Genomic DNA, 27,711 nt, shown 5'->3' on the forward strand with positions numbered 1-27,711 from the left:
CTCAGATCCATTGTGGTTTTTAACTTCAGAAAACTCATCTGAGTTGACTGATAGAATGCAGTTAATTGCTTTTTCAGAGCAGTTAATCACTTCTATTAATCAGACTAAATGTAAAGCTAATCTTTGTTCAGCATAATGTATTGATTTGGATTAAATAATATCTCCAGTGTTGCCCATGGTGGTTTTGGTACTTCTTTAGGATCCTTCCCAAACATCTGGTTTGATACATGCTGTGGTTCCCACTGCTGAATTTTCCTAGATGGCACCTAGGTAAGGTTTCTCAGTCCCCTTTGGATGTCTTACTTAGTCTATATCAGTTTTTCTGATGCTAAAGCCATCTGTAAAGAATAAATTTACTTGCCTTAATGGGTTATTGATTAATGGGTTATTGATTGCTTTTTCCCAGTAGAGGGTAATGTATGTGGTATTTATAGAGAATTTCTTTTTTTAAAAAAAAAAAACATTTATTATTTATTTATTTCTCTCCCCCTCCCCCCACCCATTATCTGCTCTCTGTGTCCATTCACTGTGTGTCTTCTGTGTCCACTTGCATTCTTACGAGCAGCACCGGAATCTTTGTCTCTTTTTGTTGCATTATCTTGCTGTGTCAGCTCTCTGTGTGTGCAGCGCTACTCCTGGGCAGACTGTGCTTTTTTCGCGCGGTGCGGCTCTCCTTACGGGGTGCACTCCTTGTGCGAGGGGCGCACTCCTTGCACGTAGGGCACCCCTAGCACGTAGGGCACCCCTACGGGGGAACACCCCTACGTGGCACGGCACTTCTTGCGCACATCAGCACTGCACACGGGCCAGCTCACCCCACCGGTCAGGAGGCCCTGGGTTTGAACCCTGGACCTCCCATGTGATCGGTGGACACTCTATCCGTTGAGCCAAATCCGCTTCCCGAGAATTTCTTTTTAAATGAGCCTTATTTTTCTTTGGAAGCTGTGCTTTGAACATATCTAATACATGCCATATTAGAATCCATCTTTTATTTTATTTTATTTTTTAAAGATTTATTTTTTATTTCTCTTCCCTTCCCCCCCCCCCCCCCCCCCGCCCCAGTTGTCTGCTCTCTGTGTCCATTTGCTGTGTGTTCTTCTGTGACCACTTCTATCCTTATCAGCAGCACTGGGAAATCTGTGTTTCTTTTTGTTGGGTCATGTTGCTATGTCAGCTCTCCGTGTGTGTGGCGCCATTCTTGGGCAGGCTGCACTTTCTTTTGCGTTGGGTGGCTCTCCTTACAGGGCCAACTTCTTGCGTGTGGGGCTCCTCTATGCGGAGGACATGCCTGCGTGGCACGGCCCTCCTTCCACTGTGCATGGGCAAGCTCCACATGGGTCAAGGAGGCCTGGGGTTTGAACCACGGACCTCCCATGTGGTAGGCGGACACCCTATCCATTAGGCCAAGTCCACTTCCCTAGAATCCATCTTTTAAGGTTTTGTTGTTGGTTGTTTGTTTGTTTTTTTTCCATTTTAAATCTTTTGAGATTTGAAATATTTTCTTCTGTCTTTTCCAGCTTTTGTTTTTGCTTGTTAGGTTAGATACACAAGACAAGATATTTTTTAAGGTACATTACACCAGAGTGATTAAGAGCATGAACTCTTAACTAACTAGAACTAACTAGACTATCTGGATTTGAATCATAGCAGTATGACCATGGGCAGGTCTCATAACCTATTGGTGACTTTATTTTCTCATCTTTAAAAGGGAATAATAAAAGTACCTATCTCAGGATTGTTGTGAGGATTAAGTGAGTTAATATATGTAAAGCACTTAGAACAGTGCCTAGCACATTGTATTTGTAAGTAACAAGAAACTATTTGTACCATAGTATAAACCATGGCTCTTATTTATTGTTATCATTTAGCTAAAGATTGAACAAGGCAAAACTGACATGGGCCCTCCTTAAAAGTAAAGTGCCTTACAAATGTTTGGATACTAAAAATGCTGCTTAATATAAATAATTTCCAAAACTGCCATAAAATCTCTGAAAGCTAGATTTCTTTTTCTTGAGAGTTTTTGGTGTTTTCATTAAAGTGAAACTATTTGACATGGTTGAAGATAAAGGCTCAATCTGATGTTTGGAGCACAGAGAGAAGTCAGAAGAGGAAAAAAACTAACAATTATTGATCATCAAATATGTTTATCTGGTACTGTATGTGAAAATCATATTTCATTTTTTTCAACCCTGAGAGATAGATGTTGTTTTCTTTGTTTTATTGATGGGAAACCAAGACCCAGAGAAATTGCGAAGTTTGCTGGAAGCAGATTTGGCTCAATTGATAGGGTGTCCTCCTACATGTGGGAGGTCCAGGGTTCAAACCCAAGGCCTCCTGACCCATGCAGTGAGCTGGCCCACGTGCAGTGCTGATGCATGCAAGGAGAGCCGTGCCACACAGAGGTGTCCTCCATGTAGAGGAGCTCCACGCACAAGGCGTGCACCCCGTAAGGAGAGCTGTCCCATGCGAAAAAAAGTGCAACCTACCAAGGAGTGGCACCACACACATGGAGAGCTGACGCAGGAAGATGATGCAACAAAAAGAAACACAGATTCCTGGTGCTGCTGACAAGAATCCAAGCGGACACAGAAGAATACAACAGCAAATGGACACAGAGAGCAGACAGCTGGTGGGGGAGGGGTGGGAAGGGGAGAGAAATTTTTTTAAAAATGAAGAAGTTTGCTGAAGACATCAACACACAGATAGCTATAATATAAAGAGAATATATGTGACATAAGAGAAGGGCAAGGGAGAGGTGGGGAGTGGGGGTATATGGGAACCTTTTGTATTTTTTAATGTAGCATTTTGTATAATCTATGTATCTTTTTTTTTAAGATAATAAAAGTATTAAATAAATAAGAGAAGGGCAATATTAATGGGAGTTAAAAGAAGAGAGCATTATCAAGTTAGGATTTTAGAAGGATTCCAAAGAGGAAGCAGACTTTTAGAATAACCCTTGACAGATGGATAGGATTTGACCTACAAGAGAAGAGTGTGCCAATTAAAGACATTTGGTCAGTAATTCTTGAAACTATGGCATCTGCAAATCGGGATGAATCTGGTCCCCTCACCAGTTCAGAATCTCGGGGGTGGGGGGGAGGGGTTACTGGACAGTTGTTTTGTAGAATGTCTCTTAATTTGGGTTTATTTGATGTTTTCTTATTAATAAACTGAGGTCTTGCACTTTTAGAAAGACTACCAGAGGTGGTGTAGCCTACTCAGGGGTTCGTATTACTGGGTACACGATGTCATGTACATCATTAACCTTGATCACTCAGGTAGGGTGATGTCCACCAGTTTTCTCCACTATAACATTGCTATTTCTCCCTTTATAATTAAATATTTTGAGAGCACTACTTACAGTCTCTGCAGGTACCCTTTTTTTTTTTTTTGAGATTTATTTTCCCCCTTCCCCTTCCCCCTCCCTCCTGCCCTACTGTTTTTTGTGGGGTTTTTTGCTGTCTGTATCCCTTCACTGTGCGATCTGTGTCTATTTCTCTTTTTTGTGTCCTCATTTTTTTCTCCTCTAGGATTCATTGGGATTCAATGTTGGGGACCTCTGATATGGAGAGAGGTTCTCCATCAGCTGCACAACCTCAGTTCCTGGTTTCTGCTGTGCTTCACCTTGACTCTCCCCTTTGTCTCTCTTTTAGTTGCGTCATCATCTTGCTGCGTGATACACTTGCGCAGTCACTGGCTCACCATGCCATCACTCGGCTCACTGCCTGTGCACTCGGCTCACCACGTGAGCCCTTGGCTCACTCTGCGGGCACTCGGCTTGCCATGCAGGCACATGACTCTTCATGCATGCACTGGCTCACCGCTCAGGCATGCTTTCTCTTCTTCACAAGGAGGCCCCAGGGATTGAACCTGGGTCCTCCTATATGGTAGACAGGAGCCCTATCACCTGAGACACATCCGCTTCCCTTTCTTTTCTTTTTTAAAGATTTATTTATTTCTCCCCACCCCTTGCTATGTATTCATTGTGTGTTCATCTTCCTTTTTTTAGGAGGCACCAGAATCAAATCTAGGGCCTCTCATGTGGGAGACAGGCACCTAATCCACCTCCATTCCCTACTTTGTGATATCTATCATTATGTTTTCCTCCTTGTGTCTCCTGTTGTGTCATATTCTAAAATGTTAATAGTAGTTACCTCTGGGTGTTAAATTACCTTTGAGGGAAGCAGACTTGGCCCAAATAGATAGGGTGTCCACCTACCACATGGGAGGTCCAAGGTTCAAATCCCAGGCCTCCTTGACCTATGTGGAGCTGGCCCATGCACAGTGCTGATGTGCACAAGGAGTGCCCTGCCACGCAGGGGTGTCCCCTGCATAGGGGAGCCCCACATGCAAGGAGTGCACCCCGTAAGAGGAGCTGCCCAGCACCAAAGAAGGTGCAGCCTGCCCAAGAATGGTGCCACATGCACGGAGGAGAGCCGACACAACAAGACGATGCGACAAAAAAGAAACAAAAATTTCTGGTGCCGCTGATAAGGATAGAAGTGGTCACAGAAGAACACACAGCGAATGGACACAGAGAGCAGACAACTGGGAGAGGAGAAGGAAAGGAGAATAAATAAAAAATAAATCTTTTTTAAAAAAAATTACCTTTGACTTTTGTTTTTTTCATGCTTTGAGCAGTTACCTAAACCTCTCTGTGCTTCACTTCCCTCATGTGTCAAATGAGAATAATATAGTTTTCATAGGTTTCTTGGTAAGTATTATATGAGATGATAAACTTAGAACAGTGCCAGGCCTATAATAAGCATTCTACTGGTTAATATTATTATTCCTTTTCTCTCTTTTCTGCAATGGCCACAGATTACTATTTTAACAAGAACACTGTTTTTTTAAATATTGCTTTCCCTATTTATTTTAATAATGTTATTTATTTTCTAATTTTGAAAGTAATAAATGCTCATTGTATAAAATTTAGGATTTTTGCATAAATATTTAAAAAAGAAAACAAAAACAACTAGGTATGTGTAATTATAAATGGCATTTTATGAGCTTTTCCTTTGAGAGATCTTGATTCTATTTTACATTTTGAAGTGAACAAATAATATATTTTAAAATTTTGGGTACTCTAAAAAATTTACATTGCTTCCAATCAAGGAGAAATAACAGGTAGGGAGGTATGGTTTCCAGCCTTCAAGGAAAGCTGTCTAAATATATTGTAAATGTGTTTAGCAGTTTCTATGTAGCCTATAAAATGGGATTTTTTATAGCGCAACTAAGAGTTGAAAATACAAACTGGAATGCTACCTGCCTTTTATCCCCTTTCTTTAAAAGTTACAGCACTTCAAATATGTGTTAATGGGAAACGGACTTTGGCCCAGTGGTTAGGGCGTCCGTCTACCATATGGGAGGTCCGCGGTTCAAACCCCGGACCTCCTTGACCCGTGTGGAGCTGGCCCATGCGCAGTGCTGATGCGCGCAAGGAGTGCCGTGCCACGCAAGGGTGTCCCCCGCGTGGGGGAGCCCCACGCGCAAGGAGTGCGCCCGTGAGGAAAGCCGCCCAGCATGAAAAGAAAGTGCAGCCTGCCCAGGAATGGTGCCGCCCACACTTCCCGTGCCGCTGACGACAACAGAAGCGGACAAAGAAACAAGACGCAGCAAATAGACACCAAGAACAGACAACCAGGGGAGGGGGGGAAATTAAATAAATAAATCTTTAAAAAAAAAAAAACAAATATGTGTTAAAAGTACTTTAATAACTGACACATTTTATATCTTCTCAAGCAGCTCTGCTCCTGTTGTGAGAAAAGAGCCTGATGTGCCTGTGTTCTTTCCGAATTCCCTGTTGGCCGAGAATGTAAGCATGTGCTTACAGCCTGAACCAACAGAGGGTGCCAGTAACAACTCTATGATATCAGGGGAACCAAAAACTGAGCAAATAATACAACCCATGCCTCATCAACCTTCAGACAACCAGAAAATTTACCAGGATTTATTGGTAAGAAAATATAGAGTGTTTCATCTTTTATGAAATAATTTAGTATAGGGGATACTACTAGTTAAGGCTTTCCTAGATTTAAACTGATTGGGACCTTGAGATAAATTGATTTTTGTGTAATTAATAATATATAATTTTATTTCTTTTAACATTTCATAAAGTGTGATAAACTATAATTCAGTAATTTACTGGATGCATGTTCAATCATCAGTATTTAACCAGGAAAAAAAAGCCTATTTTAAGAATATGTGTTGATATTGTATTAAATTTAAACTAAATTTAATACCAGGAAAAAAACAAGCAAGAGTTTGATTTGTAGTAAGTTTGAAAATTGAAAAATAGTGGGATATTTATGATAATATTTACTCATTTCAGGCAAGCAAATTTTTTTTTAATACTAAGTTTAGTCCAAAAAAAGGACTAAATAAAGTGGATAATATAAATATGAACATGATAGTAATGTCTGTCATTGAGAACCTAGGGGAAATAATACCACATGGATACCAGTAACAATTATATGGCAGTCTGAGAAGTGCTGTAAAGCAAAAGGAGCCCACAACAGAAAGGGATAATTCTGGTTGAGGGAAATAGTTTTCTTGGAAATGTTAGAATTAAACTGGGACTTAAAGGTTGAATGATTCTAGCTCTGACTTCCATTCAAATTGCAGACTTTGTAACATTTGATTTCTCCTTTTGTAAATGAAGGCTAATTAAACATCATGAGGACCTATGTATTCATCATTGAATACGTATTTGTCATTGCCTGCTTGGTCCTAAATTTGTGCTATATGGGACATAAGAGAAATAGGACATAATCTGTTTCTACAAAGAGGTTGTTGTTGTTCAGGGAATGAAATATGCATTAATAACAGGAAGGTAGGAAGAGGTATGGCTGAAGCAATTGGGCTGCCATCAACCATATGGGAGGCCCCAGGTTCGGTTCCCAGGGCCTCCTGGTGAAGGCAAGCTGGCCCACAGAGAGCTGGCCCCCTCGGAGAGCTGGCCCAATTAGAGGGATGATGCAACAAGGTATCGCAACAAAAAGGAAACATGGAGGAAAGGCAATGAGACACATGCACAAAAATAACCACCAGGGAGCTGAAGTGGCTCACATGATTGAGTGCCTCTCTCCCACATCGGAAGATTCCAGGATTGGGTCCTGGTGCCTCCTAAAGAGAAGACAATCAGACACAGAGGAACATGCAACAAATGGACACAGAGAACAGACAATGAGGACAAGCAGCAAGGCGGCAGGGGTGGGGTTGGAATGAATAAATAAATAAATATATCTTTTTTTAAAAATCAGGAAGGCAGAGATGGTATCACAGCTTAGTCTTGTTTTTAGATAGTGGCAAAAGAAAGGAGCCCATTCTAAAAGTAACATGAAAGTTGAATTTATAACTCTGAAACACACATTTTTCAAATGAAAATGTGCTTTAAAGTTTTTTTTTGAAGAATTTGGCATAAATCATTTATAAAACTTAGGATATTACTTGAATGCTTTTAAATCTGTTGGTTTAAAAAATGAATGAGTTTGAACAAATATTCTAACATTAAGGTCTGATGTAAACATTTTATTAGGATGGAACTCTTTTACAAAAACCCCATAACATTTGCAGATGTACTTGATACTGTGTAGAATTTGGCAAGATGGTATTGTTTTGCTTTTCTCTGACTTTTCCTCTGTTTTTATTTACATTTTTGTTTCCTAAGATTGTTAATAATGTCTTTTCCAATGTATACTTTTTAATTTTCATCAGGGTCAAGTGAACCACCTATTAAATAACTCTCCCAAAGAAACTGAACAGCCATCTACCAAAGCAGTTATTATCAGTCACGAATGTACTAGGACCCAAAATGTATACCATACAAAGAAAAAAAAACATGATTCGGGACTGGTGGACAAAGATTGTGTTCTTAATGCAACCCTTAAGCAACTGAGACACCTTGGAGTAAAAATGGATTCTCCCACTAAAGTGAAGAAAAATGCACATAAAGTAGATCACACAAGGTAACTTTTTAAAGTCTATTTTAAAAGAGGAATAAATTTTAGATGTATTGCAGCAGTCGTATGAAAAAATGTTTGTTTTCCTCTCAATTAAGTTGACTCAACATTTACTCAGCACTTGCTATGCACATAATGAATAAGAGATCATCTCTACCCTCTAGGCTCTTCACTCTGGTAGGAGAGAGTGATACCTGCATAACTAATTTGAGAGATATTGTGGGATATCTCCTAAGGGAGATGTCAACAAATTGCTTTGGGAGGTTTGGGGTAAGAGATGAATTTTGACTGCCATCATCTGAAAAATCTTGAAGCTGATAGGGTCAGCAGCATCTGGTAGATGTACAATTATATAGTTGCTCCATCTAAAGAGAAAGACATTCCTTTTTCTAGGAATGTGTTTCAAAGAGTATACTTATTGCTTGTCACAATAACTGGCCATATTTTTCTCTTCAGGTTTCTTTTCATCAAAGATGACCTCGGCATATACCTGTTAAAAAGAGGATAAAATCTATAAATTGTATTATTATTATTATTATTTTAAATGGTTTCAAAGTCCATGTATAAGACCTCCCTTTTGTGGCTGTATAATATTCCATTGCACAGATATACCACATTAATTTAAAAAGATATATTTATTTATTCCGCTCCCCCCCGCCCCGCCCCAGTTGTCTATTCTTTGTGTCTATTTGCTGCGTCGTCTTCTTTGTCCGCTTCTGTTGTTGTCAGTGGCTCGGGAATCTGTGTTTCTTTTTGTTGTGTCATCTGGTTGTGTCAGCTCTCCATGTGTGCGGCACCATTCTTGAGCAGGCTGCACTTTCTTTTGCACTGGGCGGCTCTCCTTACAGGGCGCACTCCTTGCGTGTGGGGCTCCCGCACGCAGGGAACACCCCTGTGTGGCAAGCACTCCTTGTGTGCATCAACACTGCGCGTGGGCCAGCTCCACATGGGTCAAGGAGGCCCAGGGTTTGAACCGCGGACCTCCCATGTGGTAGGCGGATGCCCTAACCACTGGGCCAAATCTGCTTCCCTGGAAATTGTATTATTAATGCTAGAAAGTATTCTATTAATGGTTTGTTGTTTTCTAATTGTAAAAGTAATTCAGTCTCATGGTTTAAAAAAAAAAAACAAAACCTCAATACAGACAAATATAAGATAAAATGTAAAAGCCCACACTTCCAAACTACTCAGTCTGACTCCTCAAAGATTTCTTCTAACAAAGTTTCTTTTGTATTTACCTAAAAATCTTTATGCATATTCAAGGATATATTATGTATAAGGAGTTTTGTGATTTGATTTTTTTACCTAATGTTCTATTTGGGATAAATTTCCTTATCAGTATATATAGTTCTTTCCATTGTGTTTAAACAGCTGCATGCTATTCTATCATGTACATAATACATCCGACCCCAGTCCTGTATTAATGGACTCTCAGGCTGAATCTCTTGTTATTTCAGACAATGCTAAGTGAATATTCTACAACAAATTCTTGTACAAGTTAAATTCCTAGAAGTATACAGGATTAAAAGTATATGCAGGGAATAGGAAGTGGATTTGGCTCAGTGGATAGAGCATCCGCCTACCACATGGGAGGTCCAGGGTTCAAACCCAGGGCCTCCTGACCTGTGTGGTAAAGCTGGCCCGTGCACAGTGCTGATGTGCACAAGGAGTGCCGTGCCATACAGGAGTGTCCCCCTGTGTAGGGGAGCCCCATGCACAAGGACTGCGCCCTGTAAAGAGAACAGCCCCGCACAAAAAAGAGTGCAGCCTGCCCAGGAGTGGGGCTGCCACAAGGAGAGCTGACGCAGCAAGATGAAACAACAAAAAGAGACACAGATTCCCAGTGCCGCTGACAAGAGTATAAGTGGACACAGAACACACAGCGAATGGACACAGAAAGCAGACAACTGGGAGAGGGGAGAAGGGGAGACAAATAAATAAAAAATAAATCTTTAAAAAAAAAACAGTATATGCAGGAAGATGGCTGTAGCTCAAGTGATAGGGCTTCCTCCTACCATATGGGAGGACCCGGATTCAATCCCTGGGCCTTCCTGGTGAAAAAGAAGAGAAAGCATGCCTGCGTGGTGAGCCTGTGCCCTTGCAGTGAGTCAGTGCCCATGCAAGTGAGTCATGCATCAAGATGATGACACATCAAAAGAGAGATGAAGGGGCAAGTCAAGGTGAAATGCAGCAGAAACCAGGAACTGAGGTGGTGGAAGTGACAGGGAATATTCTCTCCACATCAGAGTTCTCAAGAATTGAATCCCAGTGAATCCTAGAGATGAAAAGGTGAAAAGAAAAACTGATACAGATCACACAGCAAATGGACACAGACAGCAAAAACAGCAGGGTGGGGGGAGGAGGAGGGGAAAGGGGAGGGGAAAAAGAGTATATGGTTTGGGGAGCGGGTGTAGCACAGTGGTTGAACACCTGATTCACATATACAAGGTCCTGGGTTCAGGGCCCAGGACCTCATGAATGAATGAATGACTAAGTTTGGCTAGATGTTGCCATTGCTAACCAAAATATTTGTACCAGTTTATATTCCTATCAACATGGTAGGAGAGTGAGACTAGCAATTTTGAAGATTTTATTTCAATACTGTGAGATAAAGACTATTTGATTTCAGTTGGAATGCACAGATCACCCTGTACAGCAGGGTGGAACTCTTATATATGTGGAACTCTTATATTTTGGTATGGCTACCTTTAGTTAACATTTCTTCACAGTGGCCTCCCAGTTTTAATGTTTTCAGTGTGAAACATTGAAATTAATTTACAAGAGATGATGAACTTTATTCTCTTTTGATGTATCAGTCTAGTACAGTCTAATTATTCTAGTCAGGATTGTTCTGCCCATTATAAATAACATCTATATTATAAATATATACTATAAAAATAATACATTCTCATGGTTGAAATTTTAGAAAATGAGGAAAATGTCACATCGAAGAAACAGCTGTTTTAGAAACAGTTGCAATTTTACTATATATATGATTTTGTTTATCTTTCTTAACATTAAAAATGAGTATTTTCATTTAATATTGTGGGCTATACCCATTTTAAAAATTCTATTATATAAATATGAGGTGATTGGGAAAATACATTGAACAAAACAGGTAGAGGGTAAAGACAAATGAGTTTACATGACTAAGAGACTTCACATTAAGTCTGGAGATCATTCCAGAGGTTGCGCTTACACACTTCTCAGCAGGATCTCATTGACTGCCAAAGTAAATATTACCTCAAATAGCAGAGACATCCAAACACCAAAGGAAGGGCAGACAGCATGGAGGTTGGTGCCCTGCCAGTGGGCCCAAGTTGGAAATTTATGCTCTCCATTGTGAAAGAGTTGTACTCAGTTGTGATCTCCCTACACATGGCTCTTCTGTCCCTTCTATTTGAACCTATAGTTAGTACTAGAATTGATAGGTTTCTGTCCAAGAGACTTAAATCTTTGGGCTGTCCATGTGCCAGCTGGGCCCTGAATCTCAACAGATTTGCATCACCTACTCTCCAGTTCATCGGACTCACCCAGGACAACTAACAAGGAGATTATGATGGACAACTACCATCCCAAGGAACAGAGAGTCTGCAGTTGCAAGCAAGATAGTCCCATCCATCTGCCCCGTGGGATCTAAACCCCCTCTCAATTAGAGGTAGAGTGGACATTACCATCAGAATCCTCAGGAATGGGGAATGAATGATGGACTAGAGTAGACTTACTGGTATTCTAGTATAGACTAATTGTGATTCTAGCAATGAAAGAACTTTTATCATTGAAGTGAAGGCAGTGACCACTGGAGGTTCTGAGGAGAGGAAAAGGGCAAAACAGGTGTAATATGGGAACATTTTTGGGACTTGAGAATTGTCCTGAATGACATTGCTATGACAGATGCAGGAGAGAGTGTAAACTACAATGTAAACTATAATCCACGCTTAGGGGCATTGCTCCAAAATGTCTTCATCAATTGTAACAAATGTACCACACTAATGAAGGATGTTGTTAATGTGAGAGGGGTTGGGAGTGGGGCTTATGGGAATACCCCATATTTTTTATGTAACATTTATGTAATCTAAGTATCTTTTTTAAAAAACACTATATTTTAAAATATCAGTTGAAAAATTAATTATAGATTAATAGATTCCTAGATAGGATTTTTTAAATATATTTTTTTATTTTTAGAAGATATATCGATCACACAAAATGTTACATTAAAAATATATAGGGGTGCGTCACCTGGTGTGGGAAGCGTAGGAAGTGCTTCCTGGAGCTCTGACGAGATCACAAATCATGTGACGGCGGCTTGTAGAGGATCCTGTCTTTGAAGCTATTCCTGAAGTGACAGCTGGGAAAAACCAGACAGCCCAGGGAACCAAAGTCCAGGACCTAAAACGATTCCTGTATAAAAAATTACCAAGTGTTGAAGGGGGGCTCCATGCTATTGTTGTGTCAGAGATGGAGAACCAGTTATTAAAGTGGCAAATGATAATGCCCCAGAGCATGCTTTAAGACTTGGTATCTTATCTACTTTTGCCCTTGCAACAGACGAAGGGAGCAAACTTGGACTTTCAAAAAACAAAAGTATTATCTGTTACTATAGTACCTACTAGGTGGTTCAATTTAATCGTTTACCTTTGGTGGTGAATTTCATAGCCAGCAGCAGTGCCAACACAGGACTAATTGTCAGCCTAGAAAAGGAACTTGCTCTGTTGTTTGAAGAATTGAGACAAGTTGTGGAAGTTTCTTAATTTGGCAGTGGATTCAATATGTATCTCATCTTCATTGTGCCAGACCCATTGTCAATCCAGTACACTTTAGACCACAATAATACTTACATCCATGTACTCAAGAAAGGGCCCCTTTCCCACCTTATACTAAGAAAGAGCCTCTAAATATAATTTCTGGACAGATTGTTTCATTTCCTTGTTTAGGGTCTTATTTAGTGAGATCTGGGGACACTACAAAAATGGTTCTGTCTGTGTCAGCTCCCACGGAGTTAGTTCAGTCCAAATATGCTTATGATTCTCTTCAGTAGATCAGAATCAAAATGATATGTTGGTCTGCTTAAGCCATTAAGCGAGCCCTGGTGTATAATTCTCCCATACCTTCAGAGTGAAGCAGACCCTTTTTATTGTGAATAATAATGAGGACATATTTTTCTCCATATTAAGTGTTTTCTTTGAATTGAATGTCAGGAAGATAAAATTACTTAGCAAAGGTAATAAAGTCAGTACAATCACTAACTTTCCTATGTATATATTATTTCTTAGTATAGACAAATATTACTAATTTTTTTATTCTCAGAGGGTGCTGCTCTTTATCTAAAATGCAAATTATAGCTAATGGATTTTCCCCCACTCTGCTATCTACAACCAATCAGTGTTTTAATAATTTTGTTTTCTTTATAAAATTTAAATGCAATTTGTTATTGAACTCTGTTTCCAATTTTGGTATGTATGTAAACATGATAAATACAACCATTTTTTTTCATACATGAGTATAAATAAAATAGTATTTTTAAGAGTAAAAAATATATATATATATATATAGGGGATTCCCATATGCCCCACTCCCCACACCCCCCACTTTTCCCACATCAACAACTTCTTTCATTAGTGGTACATTCATTGCAATTAATGAACACATTTTGGGGAAGCGGACTTGGCTCAATGGATAGAGCATCCACCTACCACATGGGAGGTCTACGGTTCAAACCCAGGGCCTCCTTGACCCGTGTGGAGCTGGCCCATGTGCAGTGCTAATGCGCATAAGGAATAAGGAGTGCCGTGCCACGCAGGGGTGTCCCCTGTGTAGGGGAGCCCCATGCTCAAGGAGTGCACCCTGTAAGGAGAGCCGCCCAAGCGCAAAAAGTCCAGCCTACCCAGGAGTGGCACCACACACACAGAGAGCTGACGCAGCAAGATGATGCAACAAAAAGATGCACAGATTCCCAGTGCCACCAACAAGAATGCAAGCAGATACAGAAAAATACGCAGCAAATGGACACAGGAGACAACAGTGGGGGAGGGGAGAAAAATAAATAAAAGTAAATCTTTTTAAAAAATGAACACATTTTAGAGCACTGCTCCACAGCACAGATTATAATTTACATTGTAGTTTACACTCTCTCCCAGTCCATTCGGTAGATTTTGGCAGGATATATAATATCCTGCATCTGTTCCTGCAGTGTCATTCAGGACAACTGTAAGTGCCAAAAATGCCAACATATTACACCTCTTTTTCCCTCTCCCTGCCTTCAGCAGCTCCAGTGGCCACTGCCTCCACATCAATGATATAATTTCTTCCATTGCTAAAATCACAATAAGTCTATAGTAGAATACCAGTAAGTATAGTCTAGTTCATACTTTATTCCCCAATCCTGATGACTCTGGGATGGTGATGCCACTCCACCTCTTAACTGAGAGGGGACGTCAATTCCACATGGCTGACGGATGGGACTCTCCTGCTTGCACTTGTACCTAAATGGGATTTTAGTTCCTTATAAAATAATTTTCTCAAGAAAATGAAAGCAGATGTGATAAAATATTCAGGTTTCTCTTTAAAGCAATATGTTAAATTCAGTATTCTGTAGAGGGATAAGTCGACAAAATTTTGTAGCAAATATAGCTACATCTTCATATGAAAAATTTTAAAGGTTTTATAATATGGAATAAATTATTGTTTGAAATGTAGAACTTTTGAAATAGAATTTGATGTTTGTTTTTCAAATATCTGGAATGTTCTTTTTCACCTTTCAGAATCTTATCCTTCAAAGCTGAACTTAGATGTCACCTTCAACCTGAGGACTGGGGTTGGATATATTATGTACATGATAGAATAGTATGCAGCATGAGCTTTTGACAGCTTTTCTAGCAAGATCATGAGTTATATATCTCTGAATCATCAGTGCCTCAACCATACCTCATAGACCTTTGGTGTGTCATTTACTCAATGAATGAAATCCCACCTACTCTGTCATCACTGAATTTACAAAGAACTCTATTTTTAGTACCTCTGTACTACTTATTATCAGTATTTATGGTTTTATATTGTTATCTTTTTAGATTAGTGCAATATAATTCATGTATAAAAAGTGCATAAAACAGTTATTTAGAATTTAAGACACATTTTTTTATATAGAGACGGTGTTAGAAATGATAGTTTAGAACACCAGGATAGCCCTTATGATCCAAATGTTCCTCTAGTTCTAAAAGCAGCTATTCTTTTTCATTATATCTATGTGAAAATTCATTTCTATAAAAGAAAAAGCCATTAAAATTAAACTATTTTTTAAGTATTTAACATTTTGAATTGGAAGTTTTGATTTGCCTTTATCAACTTTACTATTCACATTAATATTATTTATAGACATTGTACTAAAATTTTGTATGTACAAGGTTTTGGTTTGATATGCATATTGCTTTTGATTTTGAGGAAATAAGCAAATGGTAGAAAGTAGAAAAGGATTATATATTTAAAAGGTATCATCATTCTGAATATATTATAAAAGGATAATGTCCAAATAAATTGGTACTGTTTCATTTTATTAAAACAGGCTCCAAAAGCATTAGGTACCCAGAAGGTTAAGGGAGAATTCCAAAATAGTTACAAAGCTCAGCATTATTGAACATATTTTTTCATTGTTTGGTGATAACACCATTGTTTTGAGGGAATATTAATGTTGGGAATATTAATGGTTAGAAATAGCCTCTTTAAAATCTCAGGGGCTTATGAGAATGAAAATACCTGATAGTTGTTTGGGTTTTATAGGGCTCGGGTTACAGGCAGTAGCTGGCACATAAAAAACAGCTGAATTTATGGAAAGTCATAGCATATTCTGTTTTTATTAGATTAAAATGTTTACCATAACAAATAGTGACCAAAGGACTCTAATTTCTTAGGGAATAGAAAATCTCTGATAGCAAAATAAAAAGAGTGAAACAGTGGTTACAGAGCTCTGAGAATTAGGCAACCTGGGTTTGGTCTTAACTTGTCCCTTCTTAGCTGTTCACCTTCAGAGAAGTTAGTTAAAATCTCTATTCCCGTTTTCTCAGCTGAAAAATAAAGTTAATGATAGTACCTACTCTTTTGTTCATTCAGTAAATATTTATTGAGTGCCTACTCTGTGCCAGGCACAGTTTTAGGCATTGAGGATACTGCAAGTGTTGGGGTGGCAGGGAGTGAAGACAAATTCCTGCCTTCTTAGGCTTTTATGACAGAGCCAAACAATAAATAAGAAATGGGAATTAAATATATATTAGGTTAGATAGTGATAAATGCTAAGGAGAAAATAGAAAAGTAGGGCAAATGTGAAGTGTTGGAGTAGAGAATAAGGCTGAAATATTAGATAGGGAAGACCTTACTGGGAAGGGTTACTATGACGATTAAAGGAGATAATGCATGTAAAGCACTTTGCACAGTACCTGGCACATAATAAGGTCTCTATAGGACATAGCAGCTCTTATTGTATATGTGACTATACAGGAAAGGGCAAGTCAACCAGTTAATGCTAACCAAACTGAGTTGAAGATAGAAAAGTTACTGTATTTACATGGTTGCCAATATCCAAAGACTGGTTGGTGTTTTTATTCATTGTATATCAAAACATGAACTCTGAACAATTTAATATTTTGAACTCCTCACCAATGCTTGTGCTGTTAAATCATCAGAAGTGTTTTGTTTATTTTACTTTTGTGTTTTAGTTTATGTTGAATATTAGCTGATCTCTTGTTCTATTTTGGGTTAGTAGTTGTAAGTTAAATGACTCACAACAATATTGAATGGGTCCTTGTCTTTGGTCTTAAAACCAGAAGTCATGAAGCTTAAAGCTGAAGACCTTTGTTATTTTCACAGAATGGGACACATTTAGAATAACACTATTTAGTACTCAGAACAAGGTAAATGGTGGTGTACTCTTTGTGTCTTTCAGTGTGTTGGCGTGCATCAGCCCTGAAGCAGTGATCTCTGGATTAAACTACATGTCATTTGCTAATGTTGGCATGAGTGGCTTAAGCCCCAGTGGTGTGGATCTGAGCATGGAGGCAAATGCTATAGCGCTGAAGTATTTAAATGAAAATCAGCTGTCACAACTATCTCTCACTCGATCAAACCAAAATAACTGTGACTCATCTTTTAGCCTTTTACATATTAATACAGACAAAAGCCCAGTGGGACTTAGTTTAATTTCACCAAGTAACATGTCATTTGCAACCAAAAAATACATGAAGCGATATGGACTCATACAAAGCAGTGACAACAGTGAAGATGAAGAGGAGTCTCCAAACAACACAGGTAGCAAGAATGAACATTCATTGAATGAAAACCTTACATCTGTACCTGAACAACTTCCTTGTCAGAAAGAACCTCCTAGGAATGCCTGTGAGAAAATTAATTGTTATAACTGTGAATCCGTGGGTAACCACAAAGACACGCCAGTATTGAGAAATATTACAAATGAAGTTGTTCAACCTAAAGCAACTCAGCAGTTGAATGAAACCCCAGCTTTCCTATTAAAAAACTTTAAAATAAATCCTGCAGTGAACCTCCGAACTGGAAAAGCAGAGTTTACCCAGCATCCTGAGAAAGAAAATGAAAGGGACCTTCCCGTTTTCCCTGAAAGTTTTCAACCTTCTGAAACTTTAAAGCAGATGAATAGCATGAATTCAGTAGGCACTTTCTTAGATGTGAAGCGTCTCAGACAGTTGCCAAAATTATTTTAAACCTTTCACTTCCTGCCCTCCTGATACAGGGACAAAATGCTTCTGAAGATACTTAGAGAAGCCAGAGCCTTTGGGAGGTTTTCTAACTCCTAATCATTCTAGGGGTCAGAGTGTTTCTTGGTAGCAGCTAATTGCAAAGAGTTGAACAAATGACCTGATAGTCATTCAGATGGCTGGCTGTTAGAAGGGATGAGTTTTCCTTGCTCATATAGAGCTCTTCATCTGTCACTGAACTTGGGGGGGTGGGACAGGGACGGGACCCTAAAGAACAATTATTTCAACAAATTTGGGTAAACAGACAAATTTGAATATGAACTACTCTTTTATACTATACATTTTGAAAAGTCCATTTTCCAAGCATGTTGCATCTCTGCATCTATCCTGTGTCACCTAAAAGAATATAAAATAAAAGTATCATGACCCTGACTAAATTAGCAAAATCAGCTGTTACTGAGTTTAAGGAGAAAGTTATATTAGAAACAATAACAACTTATGCTCTTTTATACAAGGAATTTATTTCTTAAGATCCATATTTGTTAAACTCTGGAAGTAAAATTTTTGCAATCTTGTGTGTTGATGTTAGTGTAACATCTTCAACATATAGCACTACCTATCACAGAATAGGAAAATTATTATGAGTGTGTTTTATAAACTTTGTGAGTTTTTTTAATGTTTTAATATTTTTAATAGAAGTTAATAAAAAATCTAGATTAAATATTTTACTTTGTCCTCTCATAGCATGTCCCCCAAAGATAACAGTTTACATAACCATAGTAAATTATCAGAACCAAGGAGTTGACGTTGGTATAATACTGGTAACTAAACTGCAGCAGTGGTTTTTACTACACTCATCTTTCTTTATTTTGGTGTGTAGCTCTGTCAAATTTTATCACTTACAGATTGATATAACCACCCCCACAATTGGGATATAGAACTATTTCATCACGACAAAGAAACTCCCTCTTTAAAATCACACCCTCCACTCCTAATCCCCCCAACAACCAATGATCTGTTTCTCACATTCTCTGTAATTTTGTCATTTTGAGAATGTTATATAAATGGACTCATAAAGAATATAACTTTTTAAAAAAGATTTATTTTTATTTCTCTTCCTTCCCCTCCCCCCCAGTTGTCTGCTCTCTGTGTCCATTCGCTGTGTGTTCTTCTGTGACAGCTTCCATCCTTATCAGCGGCACTGGGAATCTGTTTTTTTTGTTGCATCATCTTATTGTATCAGCTCTCCATGTGTGCGACACCATTCTTGGGCAGGCTGCACTTTTTTCACACTGGGCAGCTCTCCTTACGGGGCGCACTCCTTGCCCGTGGGGCTCCCTTACGCAGGGACACCCCTGCGTGGCACAGCACTCCTTGTGCGCATCGGCACTGCGTGTGGACCAGCTCCACACGGGTCAAGGAGGCCCGGGGTTTGAACCTTGGACCTCCTATATGGTAGGCAGACGCCCTATCCATTGGGCCAAGTCTGCTTCCCAAGATTATCTTTTTGAGATAGACTTTTTTTCACTCAGCATAATACCCTTGAGATCCAAGCTATTGTGTGCATTCCTTTTCCCCCCACCTTTTAAAAATTTTAAGTTTTAAGTTATTTCTGAATATGAGTGAATAAGTCTCCCTTAGCTTGTAAGGCTTTTCGGCTCAGATTAAGATGTCATTGCCTTATATCAAAGTTTGATATGTAAAGATACGTAGCAAACTGAAGCATATTAACATGGTGACTTTCTACTGTTCCCACCACAGGAGCCAGGAACCAATTAGTATGTCCTTCCCTGCATCATTGCTTTTTCAAGATAAAATTAAGACATGCAAATGGAGACAATTATGCATCTTGCCCTGTGTTTCCATGGCCATCAATTACGACTTTATTTTAATAAATAGATTAAAAATCCACTTACCTGTTTTAAGGGAATAAATTTTTAAGTGACCGAATTGTCTATTTCTTTTTCAGGTGTTTAACTTAAGCCCTCTGTGTTTCACCCAGGAAGTATGTGTTGGTATAATTTATATTGCACACTACTGAGAAAACTATGAATTATGCTAGTGAATTAACTGATAGCGTAATCAACTATCCTTTACCATTGGGAGCCCTGTAATTTTCAATTAAAGAAGCAGCTCTCTTTCTAAATGATAAAAACGGAATTGGAGTCTTTTTAGGCAAAAGCTAATGCTATCTTTTCTGTTACTACATCTAATTTAAGGCCCCTGATAACTTTAAGAGATTTTGGCAACTGAATTATTTCAATAAAACATTTCTCTACTAAATTATGTCCAAAGAGGAGAGACCATCACTGAAGCCTACTCTAGAAAGCTATCTAAGAAGAGTTTTAGCATGGGGAGTTATTTACTATGAGGAATTAGTTGGTATAATATATTTTAGGCTTCTTTAGAAAAAGCAGTACTGGGAAAATTGGATTAAAATGCTTTGGAGATGTTTGCCACTTGTGACTTTCTTTGGACTTTTTTCTTTCAACCAGCCGCACAGTATACTGTTTTATAAGATATGTGGCCACTACTTCAAATAGAGTAGAGATGATGGAACTTCTATTACCCAGCTTCTGGGAAACAAACCCATTAGGCTGGGACCTGAGCAATTGGCAACCCACCCCTACTATACCAATCAAACTTCCCCTTGCACAATTTCTAAGCCCTTTGGTGGTTTATTTAACAGTTTGTGCTCACATTTTCTCTGCTTTGCCCTGCCTGTTGCTAAGCCCACAGAAGTGGGGTGTAGACTTGTTAGACATGAGCCTTTCTCCTTGCCAGCTGGAAAGACTCTAGGAAAATCAGATACAACCTAGAAATTGTCACACCAACAGTATAAGACAGGGTATGACAGTGCCAAACTTAGTACCTAGACGGAAGGAGCAAGAACAGTGTAATAGAGCTCTATGTTCTTAGGACTCAGTACAGAGGTCACAGGGTGCTCTGCTAAGCATTTCACATACATTAATTCATCTAAGCCTCCTGGCTCACCCTGGTTTGTGATTGTTATCCTCATAGATGAGAAAATAGCCTTAGGGAAGTATCTTACCCAAGTAATTAATTCTGCCAGAGATTCAAAGTCAATATGCTCCAGAGCTCAAGCTTTTGTTAAACTACTGAGAAATAAGAGCTGCTATTAGGCCTGAGGAAGTCAGAAAAAACTTCCTTCAAGAAATAGATCTTAAATTGAATGAATGATTTCAAATACTACTACCACAGTTGTTTCCAGATACTGCACTGTCCCTACAAACTGGCCACATGCTTTCTTCCCCATGCCTTACCCCCTGCCATGCAGGAGTCCCCTTGCCCTTTAGCCAAGACCAGAAATGAGTTTTGAAGTGTCCTGAAGTAGGCGGCTTTAGCTATGTTAATATTAAAGTTGTAAACTTTTATATCACAGTATGCTAGTAATAGAGCTCCAGGAAATTAAAGGAACAAAATTTTCTTCTATGCCCTTGTTTTGCAGGCATTGCTCACTAGAGCAGAGCCTTTCTTAGTTTCCTAGATGGACACAGAAGCCTTTAAGCCTGCAAAATAAATATAGGTTTACTAACTTCTTCACACTTTTGAAAGTGCTTTCCTACTTATTTTCTCATATAATCCCTATAATGAAAACCCTACTAAGTATGTGTGGCAAGCATAGTAACCCCTTTTACAGATGATGAGACAGAAATAATGTATAACAGGGCCAAGGTGATATGTTTATAGTTAAACAACCAGGACACCAGCCCAGTGTCTCCATAGTTTCTGGCCCAGTAGCAGCCACTCCCTCTACTCTTCTTCCCTGCATCAGCACCTTTTTATTCCTGGTCACTCAACTGGTATATAATGTTGATTCTGCTAGACACTGAGCTAGATGCTGGGCATAAGGTGATGAACAATACACTTGCCCTGTAAAAAATTCAATCTAGTGAGGGAGAGACATGCAAGCATTGGTCGTACAGTCAAGTAAGTGCTTAAAATAAAACTAACATGCTGTAGGAATATAAGAAACAGGAAGGAGACTTATTCTGAGAACATTCTGGAGGGACAGTGGCATTTTCTCAGACTCTTGTAGAACAGGGAAGAAAAGGAAGAGAGGACATTTCTGATAGAGGAAACAGTGCAAATTTGTGAAGATAGGAATAGGTATAGCGTTGGAGGAGGGGAGTTGGGTAAATAACCCGTTAAACATATAAGTAGAACACCAAAGTAAGAGCCAGTAGCCATCAGGTTCCTGTCGCCACTCTGCTCCAAACTCTGACATTGTAAAAGTCATATCACTAAGCTTTAGTTTTACAGTTTTTGAAGTGAGAGCGTTAGACCCTTGAATCTGACATATGTGATTGCATGAAATGATGATGTAGAAATAGGGTGTGAGCAGTGACTTGGAAGAACAGAGAAGGAAAGGCTTCTTGCAGGCAATGGCACTGGAGTTGGGCCTTAAGGATTTTGAAGGGTTTCACAGGCATAGGTAGGGTTACTTTTTAAAAATATATATATTTTATTAGAGAAGTTGTGAACTTACAAAACAATCGTGCATGTGTGTGGAATTGCCATGCAATACTCCTCCATCAAGAAATCACACTGTTGAGGAACATAAGACTATTACCACCAACTATGGTCTATAGCATACACCTGGCACATTCTCGCCACACACCCCCCATCATTAACACAAAACATCTTTGGCATTGATGCATAAACAGCACAGCACTGCTGCCAACCACAGTCCATAGGCCACACCAGTTGCATTCCTCCCATGCTTCTCCACATTCTTACCCCCTTGCAGTCGTGATGTACATTTGTTCTAGTTCCTAGAAGGTTGGGTTTTTTTTAAAGGTTTATTTACCCTCTTCCCCTCCTCCCACCCAGTTGTTTTTGCTGTCTGTGTTGTCTTCTCATTTTCTCTCCTCTAGAATTCACAGGAATTCGACCTGGACTCTGATGGGGAGACAGATTCCCTGTCAATTGCGCCACCTTAGTTCCTGGTTTCTGCTGCGCTTCACCTTGACTCTTCCCTTGTCTCTCTTTTGATGCATCATCGTCTTGCTGCGTGACTCACTTGCGCAGGGCCCTGGCTCACCATGTGGGCACTCACACGGGCAGTTGTGCGGGCACTGGCTCACCACGCAGGAACTCGTGCGGGGACTGGCTTGCGGCACGGGCACACTTTCTCTTCTTTTTCACCAGGTAGCCCCAGGGATCAAACCCAGGTCTTCTCATAGGGTAGGCGGAAGCTCATCCACTTCCCTAAGGGCATTCTTGTATTTGTAATATTAACCACAATTATCATCCACCTCTGGGTTCACTGTGTTATTCATTCCATAGATTATTCTCTAGTTTTCTTTCAATTGACATTTACATCCCTACACTACCCTTTTCAGCCACAATCTCATATATAAACCAGCTGCATTCGTTCTACTCAAGGCAGGGTTACTTTTTTTATAACACTTTAAAATATTTCATAATTTGAAAAGATATAGGGAATTTGTTTTTCCACACAAAAATGTTGAGTAATATCTGTTCACGGAAGTACCAATATGTCTTTCTCCAGCCCTGAATTATACATGCCCTGTTTTTAAGGAGCTCAAAATCCAGTTGGGGAGAAAAACATAAAACCCAGGAAAAGGTGCTTTAGGGTTCAGAAGCCTGGGTGATGGTCCCTATCTCTTCCCGTCCCCTCCTCAAACCGGGGCTGTCTGGCTCACAGAGAACATCCTCAGAGGAAATCCTGTTTTCCTATTTCCTGGTCGGTGGCTGAACTCCAGAAAAAGGATGGATTTGGGGATAGCCCTATGTCCTGCCTCTTCATGGGAGGTCTAGGGCCAGGAGGGCAGGAGGGGCTAATGAAAAACAATGGAAAAGATGATGTCAGGGATCCAAGGGTGTCAGAGCTACAGGACCTTCAGAAACCACTTAGTTCTCATGATATAAATGGGGATGCTGGCGCCCAAAGAAGGGAAGGGACTTGCCAAAGTTTATACAACTTAGTAAGCAAAGAGCTAGGATTGGAACTTGGGACTCTAGCCTTCCAGACCATACTCTCATAATATTTGAGTAAGTTACGTATAAAATAATCAAACCCAGGCCCTCCCTATTCCACTGGACATGCCACAAAGGAATGAAAAGCCAACCCGTGTCCTTGGAGAAGAAACGTGCTCGTATACGAACTTTCCAGCCATCTTGAATGGTCACATCCTTGCCTTTGCCTCCAAAATCTCCACTGCCTTCAAAGCCCTCTGCATGTCTCCAAAATACAACTTAAAACAGGGGTCCATGAACTTGAATTGAAATTCCAGAAAACATTATTTTTGTGGGGATGTTTTGATGTGGATGTAATATATTTATTAAATAATACGCAGTATAGTATATTAGTAAGGAGTCCATGGTTTTCACTTAACTGGCAAAGGGGTCCATGGAACAAAAAAGGTTAAGAAACCCTGGCTTAAGAGGTATACCTCCTGCATCCTCTCCCCATCCTACAGCCCCACAGAAAACCTTCCCAGAATCCTCATGTAAAGTGAATTTCCCTCCTGACTCTGGTCCTCTTCTTGCCCCATTTTTAGGACTATTACAACAGGTTGTATGTTGGTTATGTGTGCCCATGACTGGGAGCTCCTTAAGGGCAGAGACCATGCCAGATCCCCATGCCCAGTCAAGATGACGTAGGAAAGGTCTGCTAAGTGGATGATGCTCCCACTCTGTCCGGGGCCTTGTGCTAGACTCTGGGGAGCATAACAAAGAAAGAGAAGGCTCTGACAGACCCTGCTGTTATAGAAATGCATTTACACACACATAAACGCATATGTGCAGAATCATATTCATCTAGCATCAAAGTCCTGCTGGATGTCTCATTTAGACCTCACAATAACCTCGCGAAGTAGACAAAAGCAAACCTGAAGCTTCACATGCAGACACTCATAGATGTTCATACAATCACAGAAAACTCGGACAAAAACAGATTAAAAAAAAAAAACAAAACCCAGCAATGAACAACAAACTCCTGGCTCAGGACAGTGGAATGAGGGCAAGTTTGGGGGAAAGAAGATCAAATTTTTCTTAGAGCTCTTCTGGAAACCCAGTAATTGCCTGCATTATGGACCATTGGGGTGAAGGGGAAAGTGCTATCACCTATACTCTCATCTAACTGTCACAACGAATTGCTGAAGCAATAACAATAGCTAACATTTACTCAACACATCTGCTATGTTCTGAGCTTTGTTCTAAGTTCTTTTCATCTGTTAACTCAGTTATTCCTCACAACAATTGTATGAATATTACTCCCCATTTTTAGAGTAGAAATTAGGAACAGAGAGGTTAAAAAACTTTCCCAAGGTCACACAGCCAATACAAGGAGGCAGGATTCAAACCCTGGTAGTCCAGCTCCAGAGCCAGTGCTCTCAGTCCATATATTATGTTGGGATTTTCCCTGTGAGGAAATGCAGACTTAGGGGGAAAGTCCCACATGTGATGTAAGCGCTGAAGTCAGGATTTAAACTAGGCCTGACTCGCCTCAGAGCCTAGTTCTCCTTTTTCTCGTCTTCCCTCTCTCTCTGGGGCAGAGGGTTGAGGTAATCGTGCATTTCATTTCATTAAAGCTCATGTTCTTACTTAATAAGGTGATACCAGACCCTGGCTGGGAGAGGAATGCGTATATGTAAGGCATCTGAGTGACTCCTGATAAGTGACTTGCTCCAATCTCCATAATCACCCTGAGGGGCCTGTGCTGTGACTCTTCAAGCCCCCGCTTGCTCTCCCTGCCCCCCCCCCAAGCACGGAAACTATCTGTGGAGACAGGGAGAGCCCAGGGCCCCCACCCCCACGTGGGAGCATTTCCTGGGCTGCCCCAGGAAGGGGCTGCGACTCACAGCTTGTGTAATCATGGAACCATTTATCTCCCTCTAAAGGGGCCTACAGGACGTACTTCCACACTTTCCTGCGGCTGGTGTCCAGGACCAGGAAGGCTGGCTAGTGCTGTTTCCTCTAAGTTTGAGGCCAGGTTCCTGCTGGGTGGTTTTCCTTTCCTTCGGCTTCTTGCTCTGGCTCTGGCTCCACCACTCTTAGTTAGTCAGGATTTATTTGTGGTGTTCTTCACTGTCTCCCTGATATACTGGGACGTGGATCAGTCAGACACGGTCCCTGTCTTCGAGAGTTTTGGTGACACCAGATAAATGAGGCTGGTGCCATGTTGGAGGACATTTAAGGGTCACAGAAGGACCCAGAAGCACTGTTCCGCAGGGAGTCACAGGGCAACCAAGGTCCCTGCTCCCTGTCCACCTCTGTGAGGTTTCCTTGGAAACAAGAGAATGGTGGGAATAACCCAGGAAGGGCGAAGTCCCCAATAGTGCGCTGCTGAATGCCAGAGCTCAGGCGCATGCTCAGAGGCCATCTGCGCCTCCTAAGACTATAGCAGGCTTGAGTCTCGGTTCCCTGAGGGCAGCCCAGGCCGGCTCTTAGTGCTCTCACATCCCCACAGCCTGCACAGGACTCCTCAAAAACGTTTCTTTAAATGAACAAATAAGCAGAGTCTGTGCCCAGGTACAGATGAGGAAACTGAGTTGCAGGGAGGGTGGCTGGCTGACTCCACACTCACAGCTTTTAGCGATGCAGCTGGGAAGCAACCCAGGTTTCTTAACCTCCTATGGGGTGTGCTCTCTGAGGACACGGAACACGTCTTATTCATTTATGTAATTCAGGCACTTAGGCTTACCTACCACAGTATGTCTGACAAAGAGTGTTGCTTAGTAAATATTCATGGAATAAAAAATGGATGAATGAATGAATGAGTGGATGAATGAAGCTGGAGGGGTATGTGTTGTGGCTAGCCCTGGCCCACCTCTCACCTCATCTACCACAAGCCCCTTTGGCTAATTTGAGCCCCAGTCCCCACTAAGCTCTCATCATCCCCACGCGTGCCTGCACTTCCCCACCTCTGGGCCTTTGCACTTGCTGTTGCTTCAGTCCGGAATGCTCTTCTCTCCTATCTGTCCCTTGTACTCACAGTCTCAGGCAAATGGTTCTTCCTGACCAGGATAACCAGCACAGGCAAGCACACACAGACTCTCCTGGGCTCCTTTCCAGGAGAACATGTATTAAGTTGCACTTTAAATCTTTGCTGCTCTGTCTTAGTATCCCCAGTCTTGCATACAGGCCCAGTGTGAAATAGAGGATCATAATAAATGAGTAATAGCTTCTGTAGCTTAAATGGTGCCATCAGCTGTGCTAAGGACACTCTTTATATATGCCTCATAATCTTTCCAATCAACCCTGTGAAGCATGTCTTATTTTTACCCTATTTTACAGATGAGGAAATTGAGGTAGAGAGAAGTGATACAACTTGCTTAAGGTCATTGACTAATTAAATAGTTGAGAAGGAACTCTAACCCAGGGTGATCTGAAAACTTATCATGTATTCTTTTTTTTAATAAAAGAAAATATTTATTAGAGAAGTGAGCTTACAAAACAATCATTCATAATGTGCAGAATTCCCACATACCACCCTTCCACCAAAACCTTACATTGTTATGATACATTTGTTACAGATTATGAAAGAACATCAGACTATTACCACTATGGCCCAGAGCATACAATTGGTATATTTTCTCATATACTCTCTCTTATTAACACCATGTATTAGCATTGTATATTTGTTATAGTTCATTGAGAGAATACTCTTATTTGTGCTGTTAACCACACTCCATCTTCCACCACATGGTTCACTGTACTATACAGTCCCATAATTATGTGTTCTTTTTTAAAAAAATTACTTAATTTATTTCTCCCCACCCCCTTGTTGTTTGCACTTGCTGTGTGTTCGTCTTCCTTGTTTCTTTAGGAGGCACCAGGAGCCAAACCCAGGACGTCTGATGTGGGAGGAAGGTGCCTAATCAGTGGAGCTACCTCCATTCCCTGCTTTGCTGTGTCTCTCATTATGTTCTTCCTCCCTGCATCTTTTGTAGCATCATCTTGTTGCGTCAGTTCACCACACCTGCCCATCATGTCAGCTTGCTGTCTTCTTTAGGAGGCAATGGTAACCTTTGCACCCTGCTTTG

General features: G+C 40.3%; 1 protein-coding gene across 1 annotated transcript in view; it reads left to right on the forward strand.

Moving 5' to 3' along the window:
- The window catches only part of STIL (STIL centriolar assembly protein), a 93,403-nt gene extending 74,627 nt beyond the window's left edge, over nucleotides 1-18,776 (forward strand). The window contains exons 15-17 of the mRNA XM_058303618.1: nucleotides 5,746-5,956; nucleotides 7,717-7,967; nucleotides 16,894-18,776. Of these exons, the coding sequence (XP_058159601.1) occupies nucleotides 5,746-5,956; nucleotides 7,717-7,967; nucleotides 16,894-17,683 (1,252 nt within the window). The 3' untranslated portion in view covers nucleotides 17,684-18,776. The remainder of the gene's footprint in view (nucleotides 1-5,745; nucleotides 5,957-7,716; nucleotides 7,968-16,893) is intronic.
- Nucleotides 18,777-27,711: the final 8,935 nt, after the last annotated feature.

Source organism: Dasypus novemcinctus, chromosome 9, assembly GCF_030445035.2.
Source record: "Dasypus novemcinctus isolate mDasNov1 chromosome 9, mDasNov1.1.hap2, whole genome shotgun sequence".
NCBI lineage: Eukaryota > Metazoa > Chordata > Mammalia > Cingulata > Dasypodidae > Dasypus > Dasypus novemcinctus.